The sequence below is a fragment of the Podarcis vaucheri genome (assembly GCF_965113315.1).
Source record: "Podarcis vaucheri genome assembly, chromosome: 13".
In the NCBI taxonomy this organism is placed as follows: domain Eukaryota; kingdom Metazoa; phylum Chordata; class Lepidosauria; order Squamata; family Lacertidae; genus Podarcis; species Podarcis vaucheri.
Genome location: NC_138751.1, coordinates 36,566,245 through 36,576,666, shown reverse-complemented (window position 1 = coordinate 36,576,666; position 10,422 = coordinate 36,566,245). Strand labels below are relative to the sequence as shown.

General features: G+C 47.8%; 1 protein-coding gene across 2 annotated transcripts in view; it reads left to right on the top strand.

Moving 5' to 3' along the window:
• Positions 1-2,706: 2,706 nt before the first annotated feature.
• SAMD14 (sterile alpha motif domain containing 14) overlaps positions 2,707-10,422 on the top strand; it is a 28,825-nt gene continuing 21,109 nt past the window's right edge. The window contains exons 1-2 of one of the 2 annotated variants that reach the window (XM_082194466.1): positions 2,707-3,338; positions 8,222-8,273. In XM_082194466.1, coding sequence (XP_082050592.1) covers positions 8,234-8,273 — 40 coding nt within the window. In that variant the 5' untranslated portion in view covers positions 2,707-3,338; positions 8,222-8,233. The remainder of the gene's footprint in view (positions 3,339-8,221; positions 8,274-10,422) is intronic. The other variant, XM_082194465.1, reaches the window with a different exon arrangement.

Sequence of the window (10,422 nt, the reverse complement as noted above, 5' to 3'; positions counted from 1 at the left end):
GGGATTCAAACCGCCAACCTTCTGATCGGCAAGTCCTAGGCTCTGTGGTTCAACCCACAGCGCAACCCACATCACTGTTAATTAAAATATACACTGAAACAAACCATTAAAAAGCACAAACATTAAAGCAGTGAAACAAAGACAGTTACACTATAGAATCATAGAGCTGGAAAGCACCACAAGGGTCTTCTAGTCCAAACACCCTTGCAATGCAGGAAACTTCTGCCCAACGTGGGGCTCAAACCCATGACCTTAAGATTAAGGGTCTCATGCTCTACCAGCTGATTTATTCAGATATACCCTAGTGTCATCCAGAATTGCTACAGACTCGTTGTGAGGTTGTGGGCAAGGCATTATCTCTCGGCCTCAATTCCTCAGTCTAGAAAATGGGAATACTGTGGCCTCTCACTGGACTAGGAAGAGGAAAGACATAAAACCCCCAGCAAGATCAGTCCAGCATCTTAGTTCTCACAGTGACCAACCTGTGGGAAGCCCACAACAAGGACAAGAGGACAATAACGTTCTCCTTCTTTTAGGCCACAGAAATGGGCTTTTAAAAAGCCATCTAAACAAGTGGCCATCAAGTACAATCTGCAATTTGCAAAATGGAGATGAAAACGCTAATGGGCCCTAATTGTAGTGATCCTCTAAACAGCCCCTCCAGATCTTTCATGAGAGATTTCATCTGGGGGTGGAGTGGAGTGAGTAGAATTATGGGGACAGAAGGCGGCTACTAGCAGGATTAAACACATTCGCTGCCTAGGTGTAAATAACAGGATAAATACCATCTATGAGCACCTTCCCTACAGAAAGTGTACAGCAGCAACACTAATTTGGAAATTAGGGAGGCTTAGGGCTGGTCCATCCACAATGTATCTCTATAGAACTGTTATAACGTAAAAACCAGCATCTGGATGGGTGAACTGGCCCCACATGGGATTCTGTTATTGGGGTGATTAATAGTCTATCTGTGATATTATACGTAGGAATAAATGAAAAGTCAGACCAATGGCTTATCCAGGTTAGAACCTTGTTTAAGAATGGCAAACTGGGTGAAAGTTACTTATTTTGCTTTTGTTTAAAAGCGTTTATATACTGCTTAATGTTTAAAACTAAGCGATGCACGACACAGAAGCAAAACAATGTCATGGAAGCAAAAACACAACATGAAACTAGTAAAATGATTGTGTCAAGGCATATAAAACAGGAACCTGGGTACTTCAAACACATTAACGAAGCTCAAACTTTCCCCTGGCCAAAAAAGTATATTTTCCACGAGTGATCTGAAACAACTGGTTGCTGCTGCTTCACATAGCAGTGAAAAGGGCATCCCATAATCCAAGGGAAATAGTGTGAAATGCCAACTTTTGGGTCACTGCCCTATGATAGTCTGTAAGGTGCGGAACCACGAGTGCCTTTTACCCAGGTGATCATCAACCTGTTCAGACCCAGAACCCACTTTTACCCAAACATGCCCCTGGGGACCCCTTTTCTTAACCCCAGTGTGCCAACCTGAATAAAATAAAATAAAATAGGGGAGGCAGCTAAGCCTTGGCCATGCATAGTCAATCACAAGAGGCAGCACACATGCACCATTTGAATGGCAATGCCCATCAACTTTGCCCCCCCCTCAAATATTTTATTGGGGGGAGCAAAGGGACCTCAGCCCCCAGGAGTTGGCTCCTTTGCTTACACCCTAGATTTTTATGCTGGCAGTGCTCCTGCTGTGCCCCACCTTAGATCTGGCTGCAACCCCCCAGTGGGCCGTTAAGTGACCTTCCAGGTCCACCCAGGGGTGGGCAGTCTTCTAGGCAACATGATTTGATCCCTTGATGTTTCAGCCACCAGGAGATGAACAGGCATCTCTGAAAGCCCAAACCAAAGAGATGATGCCTAGGATCCAGGGGATGGTGGGTTTACCTGCGAGCTCAAGGCAGACCCTCCAAGTGTCCCTATTTTCAAAGAACAGTCACAGATTTACAGAAGTCATCCTGGTTTCTGATTTGATCCCGGAATGTTCCACTTTTCCTTAGGAAGTCCCTATTTTCATCGGAGAAATGTTGGAGGTTATGGAGAGAGTCCCATGGACTGCAAGAAGAACAAACCTATACATTCTTAAGAAAATCAGCCCTGAGTGCTCCCTGGAAGGACAGATCCTGAAGCTGAGGCTCCAATACTTTGGCCACCTCATGAGAAGAGAAGACTCCCTGGAAAAGACCCTGATGTTGGGAAAGATGGAGGGCACAAGGAGAAGGGGACGACAGAGGATGAGATGGTTGGACAGTGTTCTCAAAGCGACCTGCATGAGTTTGACCAAACTGCGGGAGGCGGTGGAAGGCAGGAGTGCCTGGCGTGCTCTGGTCCATGGGGTCACGAAGAGTCGGACACAACTAAACGACTAAACAGCAACAACATGGAGTTATGTGACCCCTGAGCCAAGACATCTGAAGGCAGCCCTGTACAATGGTACTTCGGGTTAGAAACTTAATTTGTTCTGGAGGTCCGTTCTTAACCTGAAACTGTTCTTAACCTGAGGTACCACTTTAGATAATGGGGCCTCTCGCTGCCACTGCACCGCCACCACATGATTTCTGTTCTCATCCTGAGGTAAAATTCTTAATCTGAGGTAATACTTCTGGGTTAGCGGAGTCTGTAACCTGAATCCTCTTTTCATCGCAGAAATGTTGGAGGGTATGTCCGCGTGAAGACTCTGCAACCTTTCTCTGCGCTTTCGTCTCCTTGCACCCGCACCCCTTTTTCCATCTCTCCCCCCTCCATCCCGCCCCTTTATTCCTTCCCCTTCCCTGCTGCCCTCAGGAGGCAGGCGGGCCTCGCGTCGTCAGATCGCATCCCGGGCTCCTGGGAATACACAGGAGCCGAGCCAAGCGAGAGCATCTGGGCGGGGATTTCAGGAAAAGCAGCGCAGTGAGCGCGCCTTGCTCCGGATGACTTCCAGCCAAGCTGCTGCTGCTGCTGCTTCCGGGTTCCAGTTACTCCCCGCCTCCTCCCCCTCCCCCTATCATCCCTGGGACCATCCCAATCCCAGTTTGGCGAATTCACAGGTCCCTTTGAAAAAAAATCCAGCACCGCAAAGTAGTTGCAACCTGTCTGTGTTTCTCCCTCCTTCTCCGGCTTCGCCTCCCGATGATGCTTTGATTTTTTTTTTGGGGGGGGGGGAGGCAAACATCGCAAGGACCAGAAGATAACGCATCGGGAGAACAACCGGCGGGAGACTAACAGAGAAGGGAATGGCAGGCAAAGGAAAATGGCCCTGGCAGCCGAGCGTGGGATTTGTAGGAGACCTTTAGGCGTTTGTTGAGGATGCCTCCGCGCACCAGGTAAGCCGCGCTTGTCCTTCCTTGGTGGGTTTTATCCATTTCACTTTCCCCTGGCCCCACCCGGACTTTGAGAGAGTCCTTAACAGCGAAAGGGGGGGGGGCAAGAATTGGAAGCAGTGCTGTTTACAGGGGGGGGAATCAAATAACGAATGAGGGATATTGCAGGCCCTTAAATTCAGCGGCGACACTTTCTCTTGACGCTCATCTTTCCATCATTCCTCCTTCCTTCTTTTTCCTTGCCTTGGATCTGGGCTGCTGCTGCTGCTGCACTGTCGCTCGCTGGAGATTTCCCATGGCCATCAACATCACCATTATTATCTCACTTGCCCTTTTGGCCCTGCGAAATATCTCTTCCTCCTTTTTTCTTCCTTTCTGCTCTCACTGGCCGCAGGATTTCCCGCACGTCGGATCAGAATGGGAAACACGAAGGAAATTTGCCTAGTGGGAGATAAAAGAAACGTTCGTTCCCGGCCTCTAATTATTGTGGTGCAGCAGAGCCCAGGGACAGGGACATGTTTTCGTTTTCTTTTCTTTTTTTGCATATTTGGGAGTCCCCATGCATAGACCTGCAGGTTTGGACATTCAAACCAGTATTTTATCATAATTTCTGCAGTAAAGAGAATATTTGGAAATTCTCCTTTCATCGACCTCATTAGTATAATCCTAAAACTATGCCCATACCTGAGATGTGGACAGTATTTTGAATTGCCTTCCTACTTTCCCTTCGTGTCCCCCCCCTTTCCTTTATTTCCCTTTCCTGATATTCTTTACGCTAGTCTATAGGCAGGCCTTTGACTGCTGACATGCTTATGTGTCGTGGTGTGTGGGTGATTTGTTATTATTATTTACAATGCAATTCCAAGCATGTTTGCTCAAAAACAAGCCTTGTTCTGTTTACTCCCTAGTAAGTGTGCTGAGGGTTCCACTGCCATTTATTCAAGCCCCTTTCCTGGCCTTCAACACTAGCCATTCCCCACTGTGTTTTTAAAATCCAATTTGTGGGTGGATTTCCTCTCCCCCTTTTCCTTCGTTCTGTTGCCTTTCTTCAACCCTGGAAGAGATTCTGAGCAGCTAATCGGTCCCCCCACCCCCTGGCATGTCACTGTGAATTCAGAGGGTTAGGAAGACGTGGTGCATTGGCTACAATGTTTGGATTAGGTGTAGGGAAAGCAGGTTTGGGTCCCTGCTGGGTGGCCTTTTCAATATCTCCCTCTTTCCCTCTCTTAGCTTAATCTACCATCCAGGGTTGTTGTGAGGCTGAACTGTTGCTGTGAGCTACGCGGAAGGGTGGAACAGAGAAATGCAACACAAAAAATGAGGCTCTTACTTTTGGATAGCACATCACTTTTCCTTATTTGCAAGAAAAGGGTCGGGTTGTTTAATGCTGCTGTGCGCTGAGTTAGAAGAGGGCTGCCAGCTCAGATCTAGGCCTTGGGTGTGATCCTGGCCCAGTTACCGTTTTTCACGTGTCTTGAGTGCTATTGCATGAATCAAGGACCTTCGGCCTATGCATCAATTTCCCCTTCCTGCTTCTCATCCTCCATTCTCCATCTCTGCAGACCTACTCTTTTCTGAATCCCTTCTTCCCCCTCCTCTTTGTTTTCATGCACACACCCTCGGCGTTCCCACAAGCTCTTCCAGCCCTCTCTGCTTTTTCTTCCCCATTTCCCCCTCCTGAATCTCCCTCTGTCAGGCGCTTAGGAAGGAAGAGAATAATAATCAGAAGCTCTGCACCTCTAAAGGGAAAACTGATCCTGCAAATGTGCTAACGTGAGCTTTTGCAAGCACATCTGGAACCAGCTGTGCCCTGTACAAGATGCCTCTTGGGGGAGACGGGACAAAAGGCAATTTCTGGGGGATACTGCAAGTGGAGCTCTTTGCATATTCCCCATAAAAGGTCTCCCTCCACATGTTCCAACTACATGCAATTTCAGCAATGTTTCTCTTTGGAAACAACAGGCTGCTTCATTTGTTTTCTGGACTGGGACAGGTTTGAAGTTCATATGCACCAAAAGAATGGGCATTTTGATAAAAACCTGCAGTGGTTATTTACTTGTTTATATCCTTCATGGCTTAGGGACGCAGGTGGCTCTGTGGGTTAAACCACAGAGCCTAGGACTTGCCAATCAGAAGGTCGGCAGTTCGACTCCCCACGACGGGGTGAGCTCCCATTGCTCGGTGCCAACCTAGCAGTTCGAAAGCACGTCAAAGTGCAAGTAGATAAATAGGTACCGTTCTGGTGGGAAGGTAAACGGCGTTTCCGTGTGCTGCTCTGGTTCGCCAGAAGCGGCTTAGTCATGCTGGCCACATGACCCGGAAGCTGTACGCCGGCTCCCTCGGCCAATAAAGCGAGATGAGCACCGCAACCCCAGAGTCGGCCACGACTGGACCTAATGGTCAGGGGTCCCTTTACCTTTACCTATCCTTCATGGCTTAGAAAGAATATGTCAGATAAGCTAGCTTGGCCTTTATAATGTCAGGCAGATCTAAAATACACCCCCTTTTTTGCAAAAGTGCAGCTGGGACATGAGAGGTGTTGTGCATGCTACAACTTTTTCCCATCCAGGCCATCAGAAAACAGACAATTATATATTGCTCTGTGGTTGGAGGCCATGGTAGAGCATCTTGGTTTGCACGCAGAAGGTCCCAGGTTTAATCCCCAGGTTCTCCATGTAGGGCTGGGGGTGTCCTCTGCCTGAAACCTAGGATAGGCAATGCAAGAACCTACTGAGCTGGGTTCTATGTACCAATGTTGTGACTCAGTATAAAGTATAAACTACACAGCTTCCTGTGTAGTTAAACAAATCTTTTCTCTTACCCCGCCCAAAGTTACTGGTAGGTCAAAGTTGCTGGTAGACAGGCCTAAGCAATAGTTCACTGTGAATTCAGATATTGTTGTTGTTGTTGTTGTTATTGTTGTTGCTGTTGTTGTTATTATTATTATTATTAATTTATTTATACCCCAGCCACTCCCGGCAACTCCCAAGAGAATATTAAAAACATTAAGAACTTCCCTAAACAGGGCTGTTTTCGGATGTTTTCTAAAAGTCAGACAGCTGTTTATTTCCTTGACATCTGGTGGGAGGGCTTTCCACAGGGCGGGTGCCACTACCGAGAAGGCCCTCTGCCTGGTTCCCTGTAACTTCACTTCTTGCAGGGAGGGAACTGCCAGAAGGCCCTCAGAGCTGGACTTCAGTGTCCGGGCTGAACGATGGGGGTGGAGACACTCCTTCAGGTATACAGGGTTGAGGCCATTTAGGGCTTTAAAGGTCAGCACTAATACTTTGAATTGTGCTCAGAAACGTACTGGGAGCCAATGTAGGTCTTTCAGGACCGGTGTTATGTGGTCTTGGCAGCCACTCCCAGTCACCAGTCTGCCGCATTCTGGATTAGTTGTAGTTTCCGGGTCACCTTCAAAGGTAGCCCCACGTAGAGCGCATTGCAGTAGTCCAAGCGGGAGATAACCAGAGCACGCACCACTCTGGCGAGACAGTCTGCGGGCAGGTAGGGTCTCAGCCTGCGTACCAGATGGAGCTGGTAGGCGGCTGCCCTGGACACAGAATTGTATTTTCACCATTTCTTTGGTCCCTGGCTTTTCCCCATCAACCCGTCAGGAAATGTACGCAACTTTTGCGTCAAGGCAGAGGGTGGTATTAGATGAGGAGGTTTGAATTATTCTCTCCTCTGCCCCAGCCCAAGGCTGGTGGATACCAGAGATGTTGACTAGGCCGGCTGCCGGCTGTTTGCTACTGGTCAGGCCCTGTTGAGTGATGGGGTGTTGTGATGCAAGAATTGAACACACAGAGTATGTTCTCTAGGGACAGCAGCAGCAAAAGCAATCAAATCCATTAAGGTGGCTTATTCAGATCCATTTGGCCAATAAGTGTGAATCCCTGCTTCCCTTCCTTCCTGTCCCGCCCCAGCAGCTGAAAAGCAGCAGCAGCACACAGGGGCAGAAGGGATTGTATGTGTTTGGTTGGGGTTCTTTGGACATGTGGTGCAGCAATAAACTGCTAGCACGTTTGCAAAGCTCAGCAGAGCCTGGTCAGGTTTCAAATTGGATGGGAGACGGGCATGTTGAGATCCTTACATTGTAGGGGGTTGGACTAGATGGCCGTTGGGGACCCTATGTGATACCTCGAGCCAGAGAAGAAAGTGAAAAAGCCATCCCGCAGCTGCTTAACTGCTAAAATATAAGGCAGGCTGTCTCACAAAGCACTACAGTGGTACTTTGGTTCTCAAACGCCTTGGTACTCAAACAACTTGGAACCCAAACACTGCAAACCTGGAAGTAACTGTTCCGGTTTGCAAACTTTTTCGGAAGCTGAACACACTCCGTTCTGAGTGCCACGCTTCCGTTTAGAGTGTTACTCTGAGGTCTGTCTGTTTTTGCTATTTATTTTGTGTTTTTGCGGCTTTTTTGTTTTGTTTTTGTGACTGTGTGGGACACAGTTCAGCTCCTGATTGATTTATTGATTGATTGTGTATGTGACTGCAGTACATTGTTTATTGCTTTCATTTTGTAGATCAATGGTCTCCTTAGAGAGTAAAATTCATGTGAAATTGCTATTTTAGGAGTTGTTTTTAAAAGTCTGGAATGGATGAATCCGTTTTGCATTACTTTCTATGGGAAAGCGCGCCTTGTTTTTGGAATGCTTTGGTTTTGGAACGGATTAAGTTTGAGAACCAAGGTACCACTGTATCGCAATTCAAGAAGACATTCCAGTTGGGAAGGGCATGGGAAAGGGTTGGATAGGTGGTGTGACTTACAGGGACTCCCATGTGACAGGCAGGGAGGTCTAGAAATTCATCATGCCAGTTGTAAAGACTGACTACTGTTTCTCTTTCCCTCTCCCTCCCTCCATCTCTCTCTTCTTTCACAGATTTACTTCATTATGTCTTCCTCCAAACTCCAAGATGCGGATGAGGTTTTCGGTAAGCTCCTTATTCCTCCCCGGCCTCTCCCGATCCCTGCGCCACCCAGGGGCTGTGCCTAAAAAGAAGCATTTGTAAACCTCCTAGGACCCTCACCACAGGTGGCATGTTGGTGGGAGGGTGGAGGTTTTTTTTGGGGGGGGTCTTTTTATATTGCACACTGCCCTGTGACCTTCGGATGAAGGGTGAGATAGACGTTTAAACAATAACAACAAAAATAACGTGGCAAGGGAAACATTCTGCATGTGCTCAGAGACACTCTCACATTCATAAAGCCCCCATAAAAAGGTAAAAGGACCCCTGACTGTTAGGTCCAGTCTCGGATGACTCTGGGGTTGTGGCGCTCATCTCACTTTATTGGCTGAGGGAGCCGGCATACAGCTTCCGGGTCATGCCACTTCTGGCAAAACAGAGCAGCGCACGGAAATGCCATTTACCTTCCCGACGGAGTGGTATCTATTTATCTACTTGCACTTTGATGTGCTTTCAAACTGCTTGGTTGGCAGGAGCAGGAACTGAGCAACGGGAGCTCACTCTGTCGCGGGGATTCAAACCACCGACCTTCTAATCGGCAAGCCATAGGCTCTGTGGTTTAACCCACAGCGCCACCTGTGTCCCTTTCATAAGGCCCCCATAGAGATGGCAAATTGGAGACACACAATTCCCGTGAATTGTTCTCGCATTGGCGGCACGCATTCTATTACACTGTGGTTCAAAAGCCTGTGTGTAGTGACTCCTTGCAGGGACTGAGGCAGTTTCCCAAGCAAACACACAGAGCACAACGTTCATCCAGGGCCCTAGATTTTAAATTGCAGGCCCTGCCCTGAGCGCAGTGTGAATTAACTCTAGACACAGCTACAAACCAAGCTATTGGGGGGGTAAGGATGGAGCAAAACGACCCAAAACAAAATGCCAACGCTCAGCCACACTCATTGTTGGATGAAGAATTTGATGCTGCTGGCATGGTGCCCATTGCTGCCTGCTGGGCATTTTCCATTTCTGTGCTTTTGAGCTTACAAACCTGGCGTCTGGGGGAGGAGACAGAGAGGCAGGGCTTGCTTTTGGGGTAGCTTTTCATCTGCGTCTTGAATCGGGGTGTGTGTGTGTGTGTGTGTGTCACTTTCTGCATGACCCAGCAGAATTTATTCCTTGTGCGGTGCCCCCTTCTTCCTTTTCAAATACTCGTATCCTGACCATTTGGCAGGTTAAGACACAGCTGGAACATAAATGGGGTTGCAAGCTCCTCCCATCACCTCTAACCATTGGCCATGCTGGCTGGAGCTGATGGGACTGCGCCTGGGGGTCTGCAGTTCCCCAGCTCTTCTTTATGAACACAGGCAAGAGAAACTCCTTCTCATTACCTGCTACCTGATCCTTTTAAGTGGAGATGCTGTGAGATTGAAGTTGGGGCCTTCTGCGGTCAAAGCATGCGCTCTATGGCTTCGCCACCCCGAACACATGCTAGATATGAGTTGGGGGAAATAGCAGTGCCATATTATTTCAGTACATCTATACAGTGGTACCTCAGGTTACAGACAGGTTACAGACTCCACTAACCCAGAAATAGTACCTCGGGTTAAGAACTTTACCTCAGGATGAGAACAGAAATCACACAGTAGCAGCACTGCGGCATGGGGAGGCCCCTTTAGCTAAAGTGGTACCTCAGGTTAAGAACAGTTTCAGGTTAAGAACTGACCTCCAGAACGAATTAAGTTCTTAACCTGAGGTACCACTGTATATATCTTAAGTCCCCCATCACCCTTAGAAGCTCAAGGCAGTATGCATGCTTCGCCCCACCCGTTTTATTTTCACAACAACACTGTGAGGTGGGTTATAGGCTGAGAAAAAATGGCTGGCTCAAGGTCACTCAGTGAGGTGGGGATTTGAACCCTTGACTTCCCAGTGCTCGACCTTCCCAGCACTTTAACCACTATACCACATCCCCACTAGTTTTAGATAGAAAGAGGAGTGGAACCTAAAAATGATTTCTTCCCCTTTATTTTCAACGAAACATTAAATGAATGTAGATAAATAAAACTTTAACCAAGTGGGAGGGGGATAGTCGTCTGCATTTTTCTGGCACTTTAAAAAAATGGTTAGTTGAGACTTCCCTCTTAAAACTGTTCAATGGGCAACTAAAGAACTGAAA